The sequence below is a fragment of the Cydia fagiglandana genome, chromosome 1 (genome assembly GCF_963556715.1).
Source record: "Cydia fagiglandana chromosome 1, ilCydFagi1.1, whole genome shotgun sequence".
NCBI classification, from domain to species: domain Eukaryota; kingdom Metazoa; phylum Arthropoda; class Insecta; order Lepidoptera; family Tortricidae; genus Cydia; species Cydia fagiglandana.
This window is the reverse complement of record NC_085932.1, coordinates 9317874-9342359: the sequence shown is the minus strand read 5'-3', so window position 1 is coordinate 9342359 and position 24486 is coordinate 9317874. Positions and strand designations below refer to the sequence as shown.

The window sequence follows — 24486 nt, the reverse complement described above, 5'->3', positions numbered from 1 at the left end:
ATAATATTATCTTATGAAGTTACTACACCACAGCTAGTAAGAGGCTTAAAGGGTCTCTCTCTTGATTGTTCAAAAACTGAGGGGAAAGTTGTATTTTATCCACATGTGGGGCAAAGTAATCAAATGCTAATTTTGAGTTGTTTCCTTAATGTTGGCTGGTAGAATTGACTTTTAAATGATGATTTGGAATAATAAATATTTAATAACATTCATTTTGAAATGATTTGCTTTGATTTTATTTGTTTAACCCTCATGCCTTGAAACCCTCGCAACGCTCAAGATTCAATTTTTCGAACCACTCGCTACGCTCGTGATTCAATTTTGGAATCTTTCGCTTGCTCGGGTATCGACATTGGCACGAGAATTTAAACAACAGCTTTGCCCCATTGTAAAACAATAGTTTGCTATCCCTATCCATCGCCAACGCGGTTAACACAACATGGTTGGAACACAGACCAAGCCCTAAACAAACAGGTCACTGAACCCACTGCATTTTACAGACCCACTCACTTTGCGGAAACTTTAAAAAGTAAACCTCAACTACTCATATACTAGTAACTCAAACATAAGAGCAAAAGTAAGAGTCACATCCGATGTCGCCGTTAAACAAGTAGTAGTTGGTTTTATGTGCATGGTCGTATCGTCATAAATTACGTAACAAGTATGATGGCCATAATACCGCCCACGGTCATTTTGTATTTGAAATGCCTCAGCCTATAATGCAGACCACAGTTCCACATTCTATCAGAACGATCGCTAGAGTTCGAAATCGTTTTAGTATTATTTTAATCCGATAAATTATATACGGCCTTGTAAATCTCTGTCCACGCTCTAAATGGTGCAATTAGCAAGGTAGCCTATTGGCTAGTACTAGTAGTCTTATTTGTTTGTTATTATACGCGTACCTAGCAGGTTCATATAGAAAATTTGTGGACATTTTGTGTAAGTGGATGTTTACGCGCAACTTTCATTATCTTCTATTATGTTTATTTAACTTTTCATGCTAAAATCAATTAATTAACGTACACATTCAGAGTCTCCAGTTCCAAAAGAAGCTATATTGGGCGTTACTCAGTAATTACCTAATTACTTTTTGATTATGTACTTACTACAAATGGCCTAACTAATAATCGAATGGCCTAACTACTTAATAAGTAATTTGTTTAGTTTTACGTTTACTTGTCGGTATTTAAGAGCAGAATTTGGTAAAAGTCTAAATGCAGCCGCTGCAAGATCGTGTGTAGGACTTCTGGCCCAAGGGTGTTTTCCTAAGATACCGGGCCGGGGAACCCAGTGAGGGGCAGGGAAATATACGAGATATGTATCTACATATCTCGTATTTTCGTTAGGGCCTAACGTAGCTAATACTGTAAAGCGAGTTTGAGCGCAACTCATGCACGACGAACGACTTGCATTACTCATTACATTACAGCTAATAACAGGGTATTAAGAATGAAACGAGTTTTTTCGAGACCCCGATGTCAGTGTTGCAAAGATAAAATAGGTAGAATTTTTTAACGGGATGTTAATTTTAGTCTACCAGCATACCATAGCGATATTCTTAGGTGACGATGTCCTGTTTTTTATAGATAATGCAAAGTTTAATAGATACCTACATATATTTGTACCTAATGCTTTGGCTTGTTAGCTATACCTAAGTTACAAATGTACTTAAACACACTATTTCAAGCTTGTTGAGTAAAGAAGAGTATTATATTACATATATAGAGTCAGACCAAGTCAGAAAAAGTTTAGAGAGAACCGACTGTGTAAGTGTTATTTTAAACGTCATAATTTCATAGAAGTTTGCTATCAAAATCGCTGTAGAGTTATCTTGGCCTGACTCTATTAGTTTAGATGCAATTTCAACAGTTAAAAGGCCTTTTATAAACTACCTAATAGCTAAACATCATATAATTAAAGTCTGCAACGGTAGTGGTTAAGCGAGCTGGCTGGCTTAGTAATTATTTATTTGACTTCTCCATATTATCGCCTGAAATAAAATTAATGACAAGTAAGTACCTGAACTGAACTACATAATATTGAATGACTAGGCACGTATAGTTTATTACCTTAAAGGATTTTCTAAACTTTGACGACACGAGGCTAAACATAATGGGGTTTAAGACGACGCTTAGCCAACAATTGAAGCAGCTCACACGCCATGCTATATTCCACCACTAAAACGAAAGTGATTTTTTTTACTATAAATATTAATTTGATAACATACTGTATTACAGGTATTAATAACAGTGGAATACAAACCTCAGCGATATTTAGGAGCTGTTGCAAATTTAGTACACAAAGCAGCACTCGTTGTACAAAAAACGGCAGCCAACAAACGATGAACGATGCCGTCATAGCTACTGGAATCAAAGACAAAAAGAAATACTTATACACAGTTATCAATGTTATCATTTGGTATTTATTTTCCCATAAGAATCATTGGCGATCAAAATACGTTAATTGGAAGGTGTTGTGGTAGACAAGAAACTGAGTGTGAGTAACACTAGTCAAAGCACAGACTAGTTAGTTGCACTGTTGCAGATCATCACAAACCTCAGAAAGAACAGCGGCGGAGAAAATAATCTAAGATTGATTAAAAACAATGCCCGTATCTATTGATATTTCTTTCTTTGCAAAATTTAAGTTTTAAGATAGTTCCTGATACTATCACAACGAGATCGTGCGCAAAGGGAAATATTGAGTATTCTAAAATCTTTACAAAGAGCCCAAACAGGGAGGGCAGCTCTTGGGTAATTTTCCTCCCTAGTAAGTATATTATAAAAATCTTATTATCCATACTTTTTTGATAAGGTGCACTTGTAAATTCATCGCATAGCGTCGGGAATAGTGCAATACTTACCGCACAACACTGCGCACAACTAACGAAGTCGAAAGAGTTCTGATATTCAAACTAGGTATGTACAAGGTAATTGGACCTTACTGCATTTGTTACTTAGTTACCTACGCCGGTACCTACGAGTATTGCACTATCCCCGACAATAGAGAGGTGACAATTCGCAGCACTTACCCACAACGTTATTAATTTTTCCTCTAGGATCGTGATAGTTAAAAACCTTATCTTTTGAACTTTTTCTCCGTTTACAGTTGACTTTTAGCATAATTGACATATAGACGAAAGTCATTATTATAAGCGGTATAACAAATGAAACAATCGCTTGTGCTCCGTTAACAAGACGAACCCGCAGAGTTGGGATCGCATGACACACCCACGTGTCTCGTACCTTCCAAGCATCGACGTCGAGAGTGTCCAATACAGCCTCGGCGATTGAAACCAACCATAGGATCACAATTATCTTCACCACTCTGCGACAGTCGGGATTACTTTTTACCTTCAACGGATGGCAAATAGCAATATATCTCTCAATAGATATTGCAGTCATAATTAGTATGCCACCATTCCATAAACAGAGGATAGAAAACCACTGCACTCGACATGTGAATTGACTATGTACATACGTGGAAACAAGATTCTCCAAAATTTCTTCCAGCATTGTAAACGTCAGTGCTAAGTCGGATAACGCTAAGTTCAGCAAATAATAATTGGTCACTGTATGCATTGATTTGTCGTAGTAAATTACAAAGCAAGTTATCAGGTTACCGATCAGACTGACTATGAAGAAGACGCACAAGAAAATGGCAAAAGGAAATTTAGTATCATCACGCACCATGGCTATTTCTAAAAAATCGAACCAAATTTTCATCGTTTCATTCGAGACTTCCGAAAAATCAGCCATATTTGTTAGTGTTTATTTAGATGGGTGTTTACAATATTATGTATTTGTTACCATAACATCTAATGAATATGACCAGACACTACGACTGACAAAATGCTAATGAGTAAGTAGTTCCACCTCCTACTAATCTACTTACTTACGTAAAGTAAACTTACTTAGTATAGATGTGTTTACTGTGTACCCATATAAGTCGATTTAAAAAGGTGGTAACAACCATGCTTACATTGAGATAAGAAAACAACTTTTAAGGGAGTCAGGATATGCGACAGAAATGGTTTCAAAAAGGTGAAGAATTGAAAAACAAAAATTTTCAGTGTCATTTGCGTCTTCCGAAAAGCCAGTGATTTTTGTTAGTATAAGTTTGTTATAAATAATTAAGAAAGGGTCACTCACGTATTTTAAGTCGAAAAACGCTCGACATGTTTCACTCCGTACCGAGTAGTGTCACCAGGAGCATGCGTTTTTCGACTTAAAATTCGTGAGTGACCTGTTCTTAATATATTTATTACTAACAAAAATCACTGGCTTTTCGGGAGTCTCAAATGACACCATGAAAATCTCTGTTTTTCAATTATTCAAAAACAAACGTAATCGAATGATACTATTAATATTTGTCATCAAGCATATACCTACTGAAGACATGAACTTCTTTTAGCCATTTTATGCCAGATTGTTTGATGGATTTACTTACGTTAAGAAATTAAATCATATAACAGGAAATTAATTCCCTTTAGGTAACTACATTTCATCCTGTGAAATTGAGCTCTCAGGTGTTATCGTGAGGGTTTGAAAATAAGAGGAAACGGTTCGAGAAAAAATATAATTTTTAAGAAAAAAAAACCGACTTCTATGGGGCCCGGTGAAAGATTATGGTAGATGGTGCACTATGAAGAAAAGGAGGTATAACCAGTACTTTCTAGTAGCATTTCGTTTCCGTAAGGGTCGTAGTTCTAGCCTAACCTAACCCACTTCTCTGATAGCAGTTCGGTTCTGTGAGGATCGCAGTTCGAACCTAATCAAACCCACTTTTCTAGTAGCATTTCGTTTCTGTAAGACTCGCAGTTCTAACCAAACCTAACCCACTTTTGTTCGGTTCTGTGAGGATCGCAGTTCTAACCTAACCTAACCCACTTAACGGCGCATGCGGTGCGGTGTACGGGAGTTTGAGCGGGAGGGGTTTGGCATCATCATACCCACATTTTATGGTAAGTAATCATAGTGGTTTATTTAGTTTAGGTATCATAGTGGTTTTCCGGGTCAAGGTCCGGGTCTCTGAGTGCGAGTCCGGGTCCGAGTCCCGGTCCGAGTCCGGGTCCGGGTCCGGGTCCGGGTCCGAGTCCGGGTCCGAGTCCGGGTCCGAGTCCGGGTCCGAGTCCGGGTCCGAGTCCGGGTCCGAGTCCGGGTCCGAGTCCGGGTCCGAGTCCGAGTCCGGGTCCGAGTCCGAGTCCGGGTCCGAACCGGATCCGGGTATGAGTCCGGGTCCCAGTCCAAGTCAAAATCGAAATTCGAAATCACCAAACATGTACTATGCGTCGTTGAAGAGTTCTGTTCTGATCATCATCAGCAGTTCCACTTCATCAAATGCGACAGTTTTTAATGTAAATGCTTGATTTTATGATGAAAATACAAAAAATTCTATACGTATGCCTTTAAGATTTGAGGAGTTCCCTCGATTCCTTATGGATCCCATCATCAGAACTCGAGCTTGACAGAAATGTGGCTTAAAAACTAAACTTGCTTAACAAACATAACGAAGAGGACAAATCGCCAAACGTGAACTATGCGTCGTTGAAGAGTTCCGTTCTGATCATCATCAGCAGTTCCACTTCATCAAATGTGACAGTTTTTAATGAAAATGCTTGATTTTCTGATGAAAATACAAAAATCTCTATACGCATGCCTTTAAAATTTGAGGAGTTCCCTCGATTTCTCATGGATCCCATCATCAGAACTCAAGCTTGACAAAATTGTGGCTTAAAAACTTAACTTGCTTAACAAACATAACGAAGAGGACAAATCGCCAAAGGTGAACTATGCGTCGTTGAAGAGTTCCGTTCTGATCATCATCAGCAGTTCCACTTCATCAAATGTCACATTTTTGAATGTATATGCTTGATTTGTTGATAAAAACACAAAAATCACCATATGTATGCCTTTAAGATTTGAGGAGTTCCGTCGATTCCTCATAGATCCCATCATCAGAACTGGATTTTGACAAAAACGGGACCAATCTGTATGCATATACATACAATCAAAAAAATAATTTTCAAAATCGGTCTAGTAATGACGGAGATATGGAGTAACAAACATAAAAAAAAAAAAATTAAAAAAAAAAAACCATACAACCGAATTGATAACCTCCTCCTTTGGGATTTGGAAGTCGGTTAAAAAGGTAGATAGTGTCCCGCCTTTATTTGCTCGTCTCGGCGGCGGCACTGCCGTGCTGGAGGTTGGAGGCGATTAACGTTATTAACTTATTAACGATTGTAAGGCACACTAGTTAGAGGGTTTTTGTTGCTGAAAATGGAATAAATAATAATAAAAACCACCAAATAGAACATTGGCACTTATTTATATTTATTAATTACGTCTTGAAGTCGTGGACCATAGTAAAGTTGTAATACTGTGGGGGCGATTTTTGAATTTCGTCATTCGAAAATCGGTGGAAAACAGCGTAATGCTAATTTTCGAAATACGAGCGATAGAAATTCGGAATCAAGTGGTGTTCACCACTCGTTTTAAATTCTATTTGTAGAATTTAAATGTAATCTAAGTCTTCTTGAGCTTACCGTGGGTGGGGCTTAGTCAATTTGTGTAAAAATGTCCTATATTTAATTAATTTATACACGAAATAAAGCGGTCGAAATTCAAAAATCGGCCGCCTGGACAATAGTTTGGTAGTTTTACCGTACTCTATTCTATGGCAAATTGCCCAGCTATTCATTAGCTTTTTTTCAGTATATTTGGTCCCCCACTTGGGAATATGTTTGTTTCCATTAAGGGCTACTCAAAGAGCAGCATGGCAACTAACCAATGACATAAATACAATTGCTTTTTCATGTAGGTATATTTCATTTCAGACGAATAACCGTGCAAACACTATTCTTATAGCAAAAATATATATGCAAATTTGCTTACAATAATTGTTCATTAACTTATGACTAAATATTAACTAGGCCCTATCAGCATAGCAGTCATGTAGCATGTATAGCCGGCCCGATTTGTAAGATCAAGTTTGCCTAAGCAAGATCTTAGCAAAACGGATAGACTAATAAACAGCAGCACAAAAGCACGTGTTTTTTCTCTTACAATTTAAAGAAAATAATTTATTTAAGCAATTTATTTCTACAATCAACACAACAACTAAATAATATAGTCATATGCCTTATGGGAATATAGTTCAGAGCCGGAAACCGCTACCAACTTTTAGTATGTTGTTGGGCATGGCATTGGGTCTCCAAAACTGCCGGGAGACGGCGGCGCCGGCCATCTACTTCAGCGGAATGACGTCATCAAAATGACTCCCGCTTCGTTGCGAATATTGCATACTGCACCCAAACTATGCATAGCACATACACTACGTGTGGGGTATTAAATGAAAGCCAATTAAATAAACTTTATTTTATTTATACAAAGTGTACCAAAATATGCAACAGTTTAAGAGAAATTTACAAATAAATAAAAATTACGTAAAAAAATATTCGATTATTTGGGTTTTACAGCCAAACCAAAAGTCGGAAGATAAAGCAATGTACTACAACATTAAAGATGACGTCTCAAGCCATACACTGATATCAATAAAATCAAAATTGGACCAAATATGTGGAAATTATGCATCAAAATGTAGATATTTGCCCACACAAATGCATAAAAGTTAAAAAAATCCAAATTGGTCATTTTCAGGATAATCCGCATAAGCTTCTAGTATGTTATTAGCAATATGACCTGGATTCTAAAACTGCCGGGAGACCATCTCTGTTGTTCCTCAGTTACAAATAATGACGTCATATAAATAATCACTGCCGAATTTCGCAAAATGTAAATTATAGCTATACCACGAGTCTCACATACACATGTGTTACATGTAATGAAAGGTTATTAAATGTATTATGATTCACCTAAACATTGTTTGTAAAAAAATGTACGGTTTCAGAGCTAGAAACAACGAAATAACACTTTTTATGGAAAAAGTAGATATGTATCAATTTTATAGCTAAACTAAAATCGTCATAAAAAATTTGCGTATAATATTTGAAAAACCAGTTATTCAACTATATATCACAATTTAAATTTTACATTTCCGACAAAAACTGTGGAAGTTCTGGAAAAAAAACTAAAGCGCCCCAACAATTCTACCTTAATGCGCTCATATTATGCAAAGAATAGTTCTAATTATCGAGTATTAAATGGATGAACATTACATAAAATACATGAAAACGACATTTTCGAATGGAACCATAATTAAAAAAATAATAATTTACTAGATAAGTAAGCAAAATACTGTTTCTTTAAGTACCTAATCTCCTCCTTTCAAAGTCGGTTAAAATGTGGCTTTTGTGACCTGGGCTACAAAGACAAATAAATTGACACCTCATTTATCAAAATCAGTTCAGTTGTTCCATGTAAAAAATACATAATTACATACGTAGATAGCAGTTCCTGCTGTAGTCGCGGTAAATATTAATATCAAATAGATCTTATTGTCATGGCCTAACGCTACATTATTAGAGAAATGTAAAGTTACATGCCAGTAAGTAGGTACATGCCTAATACAAAATGCCTTATCTCGGTAAATGCCATATCAGTTCACTTAATGCGATACATAATTATATATTTAAGCCTCGATTAGCCTTATACATACATACATACATACATCACTGGCTCAGTGACCCAAAGAGGATCTTGATCTCTGACACAAAAGAGCGTCACTCTGCCCTATTCTGCGCCACTTCGCGCCAGTTGGGTATTCTTATAAAAGTGGAAACTTGAGTGGTGCAAGGGTTTCAAGGCTGAGCTGAGAAGGCTGGCAGAATTTTCCCTCTGATCCTCCGAAATACAGAGGTCACCCCTCTGGTCTGCTAACATCTACGGCCTGAGGGTTTCAACGTTAGATGCCAAGCCACGCCAGGCCATAATAGTAAAGGTCTAATTATTGAATTTTAATTTTTTGTCCGACTACGGCAGAATTTGCTATCTATGCGTGCATGTGTAGGTACCGTTTGCATGAAAGTACTGAACTGATTTTGATAAATTAGGTGTCAATTTATTTGTCTTTGTAGCCCAGGTCACAAAAGCCACATTTTAACCGACTTTGAAAGGAGGAGATTAGGTACTTAAAGAAACAGTATTTTGCTTACTTATCTAGTAAATTATAATTTTTTTAATTATGGTTCCATTCGAAAATGTCGTTTTCATGTATTTTATGTAATGTTCATCCATTTAATACTCGATAATTAGAACTATTCTTTGCATAATATGAGCGCATTAAGGTAGAATTGTTGGGGCGCTTTAGTTTTTTTTCCAGAACTTCCACAGTTTTTGTCGGAAATGTAAAATTTAAATTGTGATATATAGTTGAATAACTGGTTTTTCAAATATTATACGCAATTTTTTTATGACGATTTTAGTTTAGCTATAAAATTGATACATATCTACTTTTTCCATAAAAAGTGTTATTTCGTTGTTTCTAGCTCTGAAACCGTACATTTTTTTTACAAACAATGTTTAGGTGAATCATAATACATTTAATAACCTTTCATTACATGTAACACATGTGTATGTGAGACTCGTGGTATAGCTATAATTTACATTTTGCGAAATTCGGCAGTGATTATTTATATGACGTCATTATTTGTAACTGAGGAACAACAGAGATGGTCTCCCGGCAGTTTTAGAATCCAGGTCATATTGCTAATAACATACTAGAAGCTTATGCGGATTATACTGAAAATGACCAATTTGGATTTTTTTAACTTTTATGCATTTGTATGGGCAAATATCTACATTTTGATGCATAATTTCCACATATTTGGTCCAATTTTGATTTTATTGATATCAGTGTATGGCTTGAGACGTCATCTTTAATGTTGTAGTACATTGCTTTATCGTCCGACTTTTGGTTTGGTTGTAAAACCCAAATAATCGAATATTTTTTTACGTAATTTTTATTTATTTGTCAATTTCTCTTAAACTGTTGCATATTTTGGTACACTTTGTATAAATAAAATAAAGTTTATTTAATTGGCTTTCATTTAATACCCCACACGTAGTGTATGTGCTATGCATAGTTTGGGTGCAGTATGCAATATTCGCAACGAAGCGGGAGTCATTTTGATGACGTCATTCCGCTGAAGTAGATGGCCGGCGCCGCCGTCTCCCGGCAGTTTTGGAGACCCGATGCCATGCCCAACAACATACTAAAAGTTGGTAGCGGTTTCCGGCTCTGAACTATCTCTGCGACCGTTTCCCATAAGGCATGGCACTAATAATAATAGATGTGGCACCAATAATGAGACGTAAACAAAAATAAGTAGAATTTAACATCAGTTTTTATACACTGGGAGCATTTTATCATCAAAGAAAGTCATGGAACTGCTAAGTTTGACTGCATTAATTTCAATTTGTTTTATAAGAAATGGTGCCATACCATAAAATACTTATATTAAGTCTGTGCATTAGTATCTATACTACAATAGTAAGAAAAAAACATATGTGTTAGATTTTGAGCATTAAAAAATATTGGGATTTAATACTAAGCAGCGGCGTATAAAATCCACGTTAACACTGTTAAGAGTAAACGTAAAGAAGAGTAAAAAAAATACGATATACATATGTACTAACTTTGCGCGAATATATACGAACATTACATACCTATTATAAAGATTAACTTAGGTACTTCTACCTACAGTTGTACAGTAAGCTGCAGAGATAACTGATCCCTCCCCCGCAAACAAATTTCTATGCAGGGGGCCAGTAATCTCTGCAACTTACTGTACATATACTATATATATTCGGGACTCTATTGATATATTGTATCCCCATATATACGAGTATGCATACGAACAATCATATCATTGAAGAGTAGGTAGCTGAAATAATTTTGCATTTCTTGTTCCATTGCGCTAGTAGGTTAGTAGTTATTTTATCTTTGGTAATGCCACGACTGGAAAAACTCCAATCCTAAGAAGACACGACGGACTTCAGATCAGATCATAGACTTAAAGGGTTCAGTCATCCAAATAATAATTAGAGTATGGAAGATTAAAATTTTTATGTAAAAAAACTACTTTTATAAGTACTTTTTTACTTATCGCGAAAATTGGCTTCTCAAATTCTCGCCATAACTAAAAATCTTATGTTCAATAAGGACTTACTTAATTTCAGTCCAATTGTAGTATAGACATTTAGTTTTAGAATGTACTTGGTTTAACAATAGGTAAATGATTTTTCTCTAACATATTTAAAACAATATTAGCAGCGCCGCAGCGGTATCTGCATAAGCGCGGGTCCAGAGAGAGCTAGTCAATAGATGCAAACGTCGCTTTCAGTGATTAGCGCTCTTTTCAAAACGTCACTGCATTCAGCGCTGTTGTTTAAGGGTCGGTTCGCTCGCTAAATCGTATTGTATGGGAAGTTACATAGTTCGCTGCTGAGTGACGTTGATCGGTCCGTCAGTTGTGGTAGGTGGCCCTAAACCCGGTTCATCGGTGTGGGTACTCTGGCATAAGATATGCCAGGGCCACCGGAAGGAGTCATGGTAGAATCCCAGGCATCCCATGGCTCCTTCAAAACGGTAAGAAGGGTGACGCCGGAGTGGCTTTTAGTGGGTATACCTCCTCTCCCCCTCTCAACAGGAGAGGGCGGTTGCAGGAGGGAGTTCCACACATCCCCCATGGCTCCCCAGCCCGGGGGAACGCGTAACGCATTTTTCCACTCCGTCCACAAAAAAAAAGGTGGCCCTAAACCCGCTCGGGTAGAAACCAGCCGTGCAGACACTTGGGCGCAGGCGAAGGCGTGCGGAACGTGACGCGCGCAAGCTCACGCAAGGTTGCGGCCTCCAGCACCAACAGGGCCACGGCGCGTGAGTCGCCCGCACCGCGCACCACCGCGCTCAGCAACACGCCGTCGTCTTCTTCCTATATAACATCATCATCATAAATATCATAATCAACACCCTATATTAAACGGTAAACTGCTAAGCTAGCATAAGAGACTCATATGAGGTACTCGTGTAAGTACATCATCATTGGCCTTTACATCTTCTTCAGATGTTTATTACAGCTGCTGTGTATTCCGAGAATCGCATCTTTTCTTGTGAGTGAACAAGTGAACAAACCGATGCGAGCTCTGCAAGTCTGCACTGTTTCCCACAACGGTCACAAGTAAATTTGGCGTTAGCTGAAGGTGCCGGTTGTTGTCTCTTTAGACGACGCTCTTTAAGTTTTTCAAATTATACAAATATGTATTTATTACAAATATTACGGTTGAAACATCACCAATGCACCTTTGAACGCCAGTGTACATATGGAAGAAATTAGTTTTGGCTGTAACAGGTCATACATAGGTCCGATGATCCCGTGAATGTCTTTTGCGTCAATAATAATTTAACTGATCAATTTGGTATATAAATTGTTTAAGTTAGTAACAAAATTATATGTGACGTCCCACGGGTAAAGGTACCTTATGGCGGTTAGCGCTTACGCTACTGTTAACGCCGCTCCAATATTATTGCGGCACTATGCGACGTAAGTGCCAGCCGCCATAAGGTACCTTTTGCCGTGGATCGTCACATATTTATTACTTATGCTTATGCGTAGCTACCTTAGCGCCTGGCCGCGGTACAAAGACGGGCTCGCTGGGGTAGCAGTCCACGTCGCACCACGTCCGGATCTCACTCGTCGCTGTGTCCACTTTGATGATCTATAACCAACGGGAGTCCTTTTATATTTGTACTTATAATTATTACGTATAATACTTCCTGTGAAAAGTAATTACAGTCGTGTAACAGGCCTACAAGAAATTGTAGAAATTAAATAAGATGGAATTAGAAGCGAATCACAGTGACAGGACCAGGAGGCCTAATAGAAAGGTGACAATGTTACATCGACAATTTTTATAATAAATAATTACGTTTTTTAATAAAAAGTAAGTCATCGTCGTGTAGTCTTTTTTTAATGCTAAAAATACTATACGAAAAGGTACGTAAATATATGAGTCGCTTAACTTCAAACTCGGGTAAAGGTAAATCCATCTGTCAGATTATGCGAGTTCGGTATTAACCACGTACAAAGACATGTAACTTCGTATAAGATGAATAAAGTCTAAGGAAAAAACGTGCCTCGGAAATCGAGAAATAGTCATTCTCGCATAGATGGCGCACACACCTTTGGCGTATGCTCGGCTAGATGGCGTGACGACACCGTTTCATATTTCACAATTTTAACACATACGAGTAGATATCAGTGAATGAGCATGGGTAAAAACAATATAAAAATAGTAAAATAATTTATCCATTTTTTTTTTTGATAATTTTATACGTGTTTATTTTGAGTTTTAGTCGTGTGTCGATATATGGCAGTAAATTTACAGTGACTACAAAATTGACATGACCCCTCTGTGACCCCTCTATACTATCTATTCTCTTTGACCACGTATTAACTCGTCACTACTCACATTTATGTTCGATTTTTGTAAAAATTACTTTATTTTAAAATACTTCAGTTTTTTGTTAGAAGAATAAAGGTCTCAAAATGAATAAAACGAAAAGTATATAAAAGCTCGAAAGTACTGGTAAGTACTGCTCAGTGGCGCCCTCAATAAATTTCGACAATTTCTCGTTGGACTGTATGGCAGTTTAAATTTACAGGCATATCTACCTACGACACTTACCAGTCCTGGGTTTTCGACATCGACGTCTGAACTAATCGCGTAGAAGTAACGATAGGGCTTTCCTGAAAATAAAAATCACAGATCCACCATATTGTCTTAAGCTATCGCGACAGTTACTCATATAGGTAACTATTGAAATATCGCATATTAATGAATTTAAAATCAGTTTTCATAGTTTTATTTCAGATCCATCGAATTAGATTATTATAAAGAAGTCAGAAAGTCGTCCAAAAATACAACCTAATATATATCTGATCAAGCAAATCTTGTCAGTAAAAAAAGGCGCGAAATTCAAATTTTCTATGGGACGATATCCCTTCACGCTTACATTTTTCAAATTTGCCGCCTTTTTCTACTGACAAGATCTGCTTGACCAAGTATAGTTCGTTTTTTTAGCATTAGAAATAAGGTAAACAATCGTGATGTGTCTTTTAATTGAAAAACAAATTTTAAAAATAAGTTACGGCAAATATGTAACAATTATGAATCTAATACAATCATTTATATTCTTCTGCTTTCATAAGTTAGTTATTGATTTTTAAAAAGCGTTTTTCAATTAAAAGACATGTCAAGATCGCCTACCTTCTTGCAAGTTCTTTCTAATGCTAAAAAAAAACGAACTATAGACCCATTTTTTATGAGGTAAATAGTAATTAGATACAGTTTCTCTCTACACGTTTTAGTATTATTACACACCACATGTTACTTTGTAGGTATGTAAAAAAATACGCAAGGTAGTTCAACTGGTTAACACTGAAGCTAACACGTTTTTACATCACGGAATAGCAAAGCAACATTATGGTGTCAATTAATTTGGATTTCCGCGAAATAACGCCGAATAATGAATAGGTAAAACAAATGATGAGTATATAAATTAAAATTACTCCTAAGAGGTAGGGCTTCTTAATCGAAGCTAGCTGCCAGCTTTCTGTCTAGGTACCTCACGACGTGTTTGTATCTGTGCGTGACTATATTATCGATTCTATAAATAATTTGGGCTTCCGTTAGCAACTTGGCACGTACCATTGTGTAGGTCGTAGTGTATCCTGGGTGTCTCGCAGCCCAGGCCCGCCAGCAGGCGGGGCGCGACGCGCGTGAGCCGCGGGGCCTCCAGCGGGATCTCCACCCGCTTGGGCCGTCCGCGGAACCACTCCGCGTAGTCTGCGTTGCTTTGCATCGACTGAAATCGCTTAGTTTAAGTACGATGGTGGTGTGAAATGCGCGCTGAATTGTTTTTAAAAAGTCATACAGTTAGGTATAGGTATTTTTTTATCAACCATTCCTTTGTTTATAGTGAGGAGAAATAAAACCACCTTCGTAGCCCGGGCCAAGACATTAACTAAAGATCCCATTGAAAGCGGTAGTAGTGGTTGCGAATGTAGTATCCCAGGGCCAACTGGTAACTAAAGTAACTAGTACTGCTGCTGGAGTACTGCTGGTACTGGTAACTGGTAATACACTGGTGACTAAGTCCAACTGATGGCCTGAAAGTCTGGTGAGTAAGTGAATGTCCTAAGATATAGTGTTGAGTCTGACTTGAAAGTCAGTTAATTTTGACGTAGCGGCGTTTTTTCCAAAGCTATTTTTTGCTAATGTTTAATGTAGGTTAAGTTATTTTGCCACTTAACGCAAAAATCAATGCGTAGTGCCATAAGATCGCATTTACCTATTTGAACTAAGCATCCGGGCTTCAAACCCTAGGTTCAGATTTCGTTCTGCGATTTTAGCGCAACACCCGAGCGCATTAAAATACTTACATTAACGGCAAATAAATAAAAATGGACTTACTTCAATGGCCTGGATGTACATAGCATCTATCACCTTAGCGTCGTTATACGCACAGATATCGACGACCAGCCTGTCGTCCTGCTCATACGAGTTGATGATGTGGAGGTAAAACAAGGTGTCAGTCCGGTATCGCGTCACTTCTTTCCCAGTTTTTCGACTTATTAGGACTATGTGTGTCTGAAAATCATATTATAGCAAACAAATTAGAAGAAGCATCATGAAAATATTTATGAAAGAATCGTATTCGAGCAAGAAAGTATATTCCATAATAAAACTGTGTCCTTTTGCTAGTGTTTCGGTGAGTTATGCGTGTTAGGCATAATCTCTTGTTGAAAATACTCATTCAATATCTGGTTATTTCTTACTTAACAATTACAGTTGTAACATTTTGCTCCCTGTTTAAGTGGTATTAGATGAGTGTTCAGTTACCTCGTGTTGCGGGTACCACTGCAAGCTCCGGGCGAGAGGCCTGTTAGAAAGCTGGTTCCGCACCACGCTCACCAGGGACACCGATAGCGGCTGTTCTACTATCACGAAGTAGTTGTCCGTTATACCTGAAAATATTATCATATAAGTAAGTACCTACCTAAGGTTCTGAATAGTTGAACAGCATTAGCTAACGGAAATATTAATGATCACCATTCATATAGAGAAACTTATGAATGGAGCAAATAATCTTGAAATTGTGAATATTCTTCAATCCTCTATGCAATTGTTGTAATTGTTTCTGTACATGTATTTATTATTAACGGCGTGCTGCGCATGCGCATAAAGAGTATTATATTGTATAAATTGTATAATATTCTGAAGACTTCTTTAAAATCAAATCATCAGATTATAGTTACCAAAAGTATGCATGTATGCGGGGTGTAAGGGCCACCGTGGTTTCATGCTACCTACGATGCGAGCCCGCTCGAACATATCCCCTGAAACGAAACATCGAAAACACTGTTATAATTATCCCTTAATAAAAAGGCAATAATTTATTACCATGGCTTTATTTTCTTTATTCATCATTCTTCTTAGGCTAGGGTTTTTATAATATGAATATAAAAACACTTACACTTTATTATTATTTAAAAAAGGTAGAGTTAACGATTTAATACGATACGAATACGATTTAAATCTGACATCCTTCTGCTCAATTAAATATCTCTCGGGTTTATTTTACCTAAATGTATATAAGGTTTACTCGGGTAATTCCGAATGTCGAAAACTGTCGGATAATTCCGAAAATAAACTTTTATTATGATGGAATTAAGGGTGATTTTCATCTGAATTTCGGAATTATCCGACATTCGGTATTACCCGAATACACCTTACATTAGTGTTTAAAAATGGCAATAAATTATCTTCTTTACTCATTCACTATTTACATTCATGACAAAGGGCGAAAGACATGGTAAATAGGTACGTATGGTCCACTTGGGTGTTCCTGTTAGTGTGAATTAAAGCGTATATTGCAACGAACCTTTTTCAGTGAATGGGAATTTGACCACGACATGCTGCAGGCGCCCTTTTACGAGGGACATGCCCACGTTATACACGTCTCCTGAAATCAGAGAGCCAAACGCCGATTACATGCTTTACTAAGTACTGAAATAAGCAGGAATTTAGTAACATCTTTGGAATTAATCTTTGGAATGGTACTTTCATTCGATGGTCCGCGTCAAAGCTTTGGGCTTGGAAAACATTTGCTCATTACTTACCTACCTATAATTTGATACAAATCGAATAATTTTTATCTAAGAAACTAGTTAATATTTAAAACTGTTCTACGATGTATTTTTAGTCGCTGAGCAAGTCCAATCCGTTGAAACCGAAAACCCTCTTCAAATATTTAGAGCTTTAGACTATAACAAGAATGGATTTTTGACATGGTTTGATAATGGGGTTGGATGAATTTAACGGTTTCCACGAAGTTAAAGTCGCGGGCGGGGCGGAGGCTAGTAGGCACGAGTAAAATATAAAAACCGGGCAAGTGCGAGTCGGACTCGCGCACGAAGGGTTCCGTACCATAATGCAAAAAAAAAAGCAAAAAAAAAAAACGGTCACCCATCCAAGTACTGACCACTCCCGACGTTGCTTAACTTTGGTCAAAAATCACGTTTGTTGTATGGGAGCCCCATTTAAATCTTTATTTTATTCTGTTTTTATTATTTGTTGTTATAGCGGCAACAGAAATACATCATCTGTGAAAATTTCAACTGTCTAGCTATCACGGTTCGTGAGATACAACCTGGTGACAGACGGACGGACGGACGGACGGACGGACAGCAGAGTCTTAGTAATAGGGTCCCGTTTTACCCTTTGGGTACGGAACCCTAAAAAGCTACCTACCGTTGGGCAGGACGTGGGGATGCGAGGTGTGGTTCACTAGCGCCAGGCTCTTCGACAGGTTCCTCCGCCCCAGTGTGTCCAGCGTTACCGGGTCCACCCTACAACATTTTTACCCTTCAGACATAATCACCTAAATGTATCGAAATCGAAAAAAAATAATCGAAAATGTCATAGTTACCTGTGAATGACTGGTCCCTCTGTGAAGGCGTACATCTCGTCACCGAATGGGTACAAAGAAATCATGGCGTTGTCTGACATTGACTCTCCAGGATCAAAAAGTGCTGAAACTCTGAAATATAAATACAAACATATCCTTTGTAAAACCGTCATTTTAGGGTTCCATGTTCAAAGGGTGACAAATGGGACGGACAGAACGGAATTTTATACTAGCTTCATCATCATTGACTACACTATTAGCATCAGAACTGGATCTTGACAAAAATGTTGCTTAAGTACCTGTATTATATATACTTAGCGTTACTTGTTTAATCTTGGCCTAATGTAATTATTGTAATGAGATGCACTGTAGTCATAAATAATTTAAATGGCATTTTAATCTGTTTTTTCTACTCCAGCACTTATTTTTCGATTAAATGACTGCCAGTGAGATTGAAATGAAATCAATTTCATAAGAAGTGTTCTTAGGATCCTAACAGCAGTGTTCTTAGGGATACCTATTCATTCCATATTATTATGTTACGATGTCAAGGCCTAACTCTCAAAACTCAGTAGCCATTTGGTAATTCCCAAAATTTTGCCCCTAATAAATTTATGTAGAAATAATTAGACCGGGATTAGCACGAGACACGCGGGCTAGTGGGAAATATGGTCACCTGTCAAAAATGGTGTGGCACGGGTCAGGGGCCGCGCTGGTGCCGAACTCCGTGACGACGATACGCCGCGCCGCCTGGTTACGCTTGTATGTGTTAGACTGCAGAAAACGGCACTGGTATGTAGCATTCCCATCGTGGATAGCAAACCTAGAAATACGTTAAAAATATCTGCATCATCAAAACATCAGCAACAGCTGGTACCTATGGCTAGAATGAAAAGTTTGCCGACCCCTGTAGTAAGGAGTCGACTACGTACCTGTGCAGCAGGGCCGAGCTGTCAAACAGGTGATCGAACCGCTCCGATCCAACTTGGAGTGAGCCAGGCCCATTCCGCAGCAGGCTACCGCGAACCCACGATGGAATTTCACCTGAAAAAATAATGATCTAGAATAATGAACAGATCCACCGGGTATTGCCGTTTGATCAATGAATGCGGTGAAATGACAAAAATATATTTGTCATTTCGCCAAGGGTTTAGTTTAGAATATCACGAATCACGACGAATAGTTTCCTTGAATAAAAAATATACGACAATAGTTTGTTATTAAGGGAATAAAGAAATGTTTCAATGTAGTCACAAATTTTATATAGCTATTTTAGTTAAATTAAAATAATTTTTTAACGGTTAAATTTATAACCGTTAATTTAAAAGAATAATAAAAGAGTAAATATATTTATTTATTCATTATTAAATTATATAAAATATGATGAATTTAACTATAAGCTAAACGAATTAAAAGTGATAAAATAAGTTTTTGGCAAAAATTTCATTTTTGGTACAAGCTTTTATCGCTGACTGTACTTTTCTTCCCACATGCAACTAATACTCATCGAGACAATTCTAAAAACCCCAAACACAATAAAGTTTCGTTGTTTTATCACAGAGATCCTATGGCCACCTCCGGTCTCCATCATCAGATCAGCTCAATGACACCATAATATTGCATTGTCACCCGACTTACGTATGTATGCAAAATTTCAGCTCAATCGGAAACCGGGAAGTGGATCAAATTTAACTTGCAAGATTTGATTACAGACTGACAGACAACGGTCAGGTGAAAGTAAATATTAATAAAAAATTTTAATAAATAAAATTAAACCTGTAATTTGTCCTTCCAATGGTTCAGTGACCTCCTCCTCGCAGGATCGGAGCCATACAGTCGGATCGCAGTTGGGATACAGTTTCTCTTTACATGCAGCCATTGTGGTTTACTGAAATTTAATACGACCAGGCATGACGTACCGCGCGCACTGCACAAGTGCACAAAAATTGTAATGCTCATGATGGTATGAAACGCTTTCTTTAGGCTAAATTTGCAAGAACCTTTGTACCTAATTAGTTTGCTTTGTAACGTTATCTAATATACGTCATCAATAATTGGATAAATTTTGATAGGAGGATTAAATGAATTAGAGTTTATACTTAAGTAAATGAACTGCCTAGAATTCAGTGAGAAAATGATTTTATATGATCCTACTAGCGACCCGCCACGGCTTCGCACGGGTTACACAAAACCACTTAGGTAAACTTACACCTTCTTCAAGAATCACTCTATTAATATGTGAAACCCGCATGAAAATCCGTTCTGTAGTTTTCGAGTTTATCGCGAACATACATAGTTATACACACAAACATATAGACTAGACGCGGCGAGGGACTTTATAAAAAAGTCCTCCGCTGCCTTATAAAACAAGGTGTAGGTAGTGATAATAATAAGACCAATCAATTAATAATGTATGGACATACTTGTAACTATGGTTTCAGTTTAATTTATAATTGCGTTGCGGGTTGATCGGCACCCGCGTGTAGTACGACTGTACGACCGACTCATTAGTGAATTCGGTCCTAGGCCAAGTCTATCGCAACTAATTGTCTACACACGGTCCGCTATTATGCGTTCAAGACTCATTATCCTCTTAGGGATTGAGACTAATTACGCAATGACGCATGATCCTAAGTAAAAATAGGCTATTAGGCTTATTAGCTTATAAGCCGAGGACTTATTGTCTAACTGTAACATGCTAAATTCATGGTGGAGGAATAAAAAGCGATGATTGCCCTCGACGTGGCGTGACAGAATAGGTAATCTTAGGTAGGTAACCTATCTGAACTAGGTAAGTAGGTACCTACTAAATCAATAAGTATGAAGGAGATTTTCAGTACGTGCTTAGTTGATTTTACACATGGTATTAATCTTGAAAAATGAACAGAATAGAAATATCATGTAAAATGTATTAATTTGAAAATTTTGGTAAAGTTTTTGGGGTCCGTAACCAAAGGGCGAAAACAAAAACAGGACCCTATTTACTAAGACACCACTGTCCGTCTCTTCTGTCTGTCGCCAGGCTGTATCTCAACCGTGATAACACTGATAACTATATATATACTAGCCGCTATAACAACACATACTAAAAACAGAATAAAATAAATATTGAAGTGGGGCTCCCATACAACAAACTTGATTTTATGCAGTTTCTTGCGTAATGGTAAGTGGAACCCTTCGTGCGCGAGTCCGCCTCGCACTTGGCAGGTTTTTCCCCTATCGAGTCAGTTAGAAAGTTGAATTAACGGTGGCCACAAAATAAGTGCATTCCCGTTGCCGGGGAGGTTTTACTGACTTTTACTATGGGCCCAACCCCGAAGTAGTGAAGGTTGGGCCCATACTTAGTAAAAGTTGCTCAGTATAATCCCAAAACCGCCCGGGTAACGGGAATGCACTTATTGTTTGGCCTTCCTGTATATTTAAATACAGAAAAAAATTCCCTTGAATTGACTTAAGTACCCATTTTACCTAAATATTATTGTATATACTTACTACTTAGGGACCACTATGATGGCAAAACCGGGTGGCCCGCCTGCCTGACTCTAAGTGGCCTAGCAAAGATTCACTGTGTCACAAGGTCTTACAAAATACCAAAATAAATTATATTAAATAATAATAATAATATTGTCGATTATCTGTAATAAATATAAGACAATACACACATTAGTTAGCACATGCAACACATGTGTTTAAATGTGTTGCATGTGCTAACTTAGGCGATCAATCCAAATGGGTTAGTATGGAGAAGTCAGAAACTATGAGAGATAGCGAAATCTGTTCATAGGAACCATGGCGTCGATTTTAGTTTTAATAACAATGACATTCAAAATTTTTTTATAACTCTCATACATAGCCGGGATTCGAACGGTCAATATTCTTTATGTAATCGCGTGTAGTACCTATATATTTGTTTGTGTAATTGAAATGCCCACAATTTCAATAATTTAATGTGAATCGGTCATCAATGTTATCATTAATCATTATGAAGCATTTATCTGAAAAGACCTTTTATGCGTATCTTATCTGCATCGATATTATGCATTACCTACAAATTGCGTTTATTTAGGTAAAAGTGGAACGCATTTGATCCGCTGATCGTGAACAAGCGTGCTAATTTATTAAAAATTTTTAAATGGAACACTAAATAAGGTGTTCTTTGTGACTTAATTCGCACCATCAACAATAAGAACAAAAAATCTTGCAGAATTTATACCTAACATTGTCTACAGAGAATTCTGATTTTAGGAACCATGGCTTTGATTTTAGATTTAAAAATAATGACATTCAATTTTTTTAAATCTCTCATGTAATACATAACCGGGAATCGAACCTGGGGGCCGATTTTTGAAATTCGACCACTCGATTTCGTGTATTTCGTTAAATATTCTCCACTGCTAGGCGTTTAAATTCTACTAATAGAATTGAAATCGAGTGGTCAATACCACTAGATTCCAAATTTCGATCGCTCGTGTTTCAAAAATTAGCATTTCGCCGTTTTCCACCGATTTTCGAGTGACGAAATCGAGTGATCGAAATTCAAAAATCGGCCCCCAGGTTCGATTCCCGGTTATGTATTAGGTACATGAGAGATTTAAAAAAATTGAATGTCATTATTTTTAAATCTAAAATCGAAGCCATGGTTCCTAAAATCAGATTTCGCTCTCTCATAGTTTCTGACTTCTCCAACCCTGTAGTTATATATAACGTTTAAAATTTTCGCATTCTGAACACATATGCTATGTGAGAACATATGCTACGAGTATAAATAGATATACGTATCCTATTTATATACTTGATACCTAATTCGTAAGGCCGTAAAGCCCAACCACAGTCATAAATATCTCAAATATAATAAAAATTGAAAGGAAGTTAGGTAGGTACTTCCTTGTTAGGTACGAGTAGTTCACATTTAAATTTACTATTTCGTTTACGCGTAATTAACTGAGATCAAACCAAAAGAGCAGTTTTTAATTTGTCTCTTGAAAATTCAATATAGATGCTATTATTTGCGATTGTGATACTTTATTTAAATAAGTAAAGTACTATTGTAAAATAAACTAACGACATTGAAACCTAATCTGACAAAGCGATTCTTTTAAAAGGAAGAGCTTACCTTTCTATAAACCAACAGCAACAAACTCACTGACGCTTTTACTTATTTCGCCACTCCTAAGAATCGTGTAAGTATATGGTAAATATATTTTCAGGTTGTAAGTAAGAGGTCTACTCAATGCGGTCTACGATCAACATATGACTGTGAGAGGCTTGTGGCTCCGAGACTGCTGAAACTTAGGGGGTGAGGCCCCCCTTTAACCTTCACCGCGCCTCACCCCGACGTCTGTACAAAAGAACTTAAAACACTAATATCCGCGATAATTTTGAATCGGTTCGAAAATAATCCGCATGGATTAAATAAAATAATTACATATTATTTTAATGCATGCCTATAATTACCTACACTTATACCTATAAGTAGTTTATTTACTTATAAACTATGTGTATGTGTTATGAAACTTAAACTCTCCTTCATCGGATATCAAAATAATTATAAATACTATTTTCATAGTGTAGTTTTAAGTAGATATTTATTATGTTGTAAGCAATAATTAGTTACATTTTTTTATTAACGAGCACGTGTAGGTATAGCTAAATAAACCTTTGTTTATTTATTAAATAGAATACACCACAGCTTTTACAAATCCATAGGTGCTTAATGGAATTCTACATTTTATCCAACTTTAAGTTTCGGTGTCTCATTCGTTATAGGTAATTAATATACAGGGTGTTCGGTACATCGTTTGCCAAATTAAAACGGCAGATAGCTTGAGTCATTTGCTATCTTCCGTCCTCGGCTTAGCTCACTGACTGTTAGTGCTAGAAAGCTGCAATTTGGCATGGGTAAGGTAAGGTGGGGTAAGACTAACATAGTTTAGTTATGTTATGTTGCTTGGGGTAAGACAAACAGTTTGAGGGTTCGATACAAGTGACAGTTTTATCCCGGTGATAGTCTTACCCTACCTTACCTATATATAAATCATCCCGCTGATGACGGCTCTATCGGCCCACACGTAAAGCGGTAAAACATTCTGTTTGTTTGATAAAGTGAATTATCGTGCTGAAAGGAATAAAAATGTGTCCCCCTCTAACTTTTGAACCATGGCCGCATGGTTCCAAAATATACCTAAGTATCAAAAAGCGAATAGGATCTAGGTAACGCCGTTTTCAATCAACTTTACTATTCAAGGCTGACTAATGTGACGGACGGTTAGCTACGGATCCCTTCACTGACCATGGCCCGACTTCGTGACGGGATTTTTAGATTAATTTTACATTTCTTTATTCCATTCCGTTACCTTGTGATTGTGACTTGGGACACACTCGCTGAAGGGGATGATCCCTGCGGGGGCGTCCTCGCTCGGACAAGGTTACGCAACAAGTTCAAGTTCCTCTGCGCATGACAATCACACCACACAATACTTAGGTACATATACTTACAAGTGTAACCAATATTCCTTTCTTTTCGTACAAAAAGAAGGCAATAAGTAAATGTAT

The 24486-nt window shown here is 37.3% G+C and overlaps 1 protein-coding gene across 1 annotated transcript; it reads right to left on the bottom strand.

Annotated features, from left to right (window-relative positions):
- Window positions 1-10218: 10218 nt before the first annotated feature.
- Window positions 10219-23111, bottom strand: LOC134663884 (carotenoid isomerooxygenase). Its single transcript, XM_063520414.1, has 14 exons — window positions 23041-23111; window positions 19711-19817; window positions 18867-18978; window positions 18611-18757; window positions 17956-18066; window positions 17778-17875; window positions 16909-16989; window positions 16283-16363; window positions 15867-15991; window positions 15438-15614; window positions 14673-14829; window positions 13650-13711; window positions 12582-12680; window positions 10219-11896 (listed from the first exon to the last, which is right to left on the bottom strand). The coding sequence occupies exons 2-14, from the start codon at window positions 19811-19813 to the stop codon at window positions 11720-11722; spliced, it is 1530 nt and encodes a 509-aa protein (XP_063376484.1). The 5' UTR covers window positions 19814-19817; window positions 23041-23111; the 3' UTR covers window positions 10219-11719.
- Between the last annotated feature and the right edge of the window lie 1375 nt (window positions 23112-24486).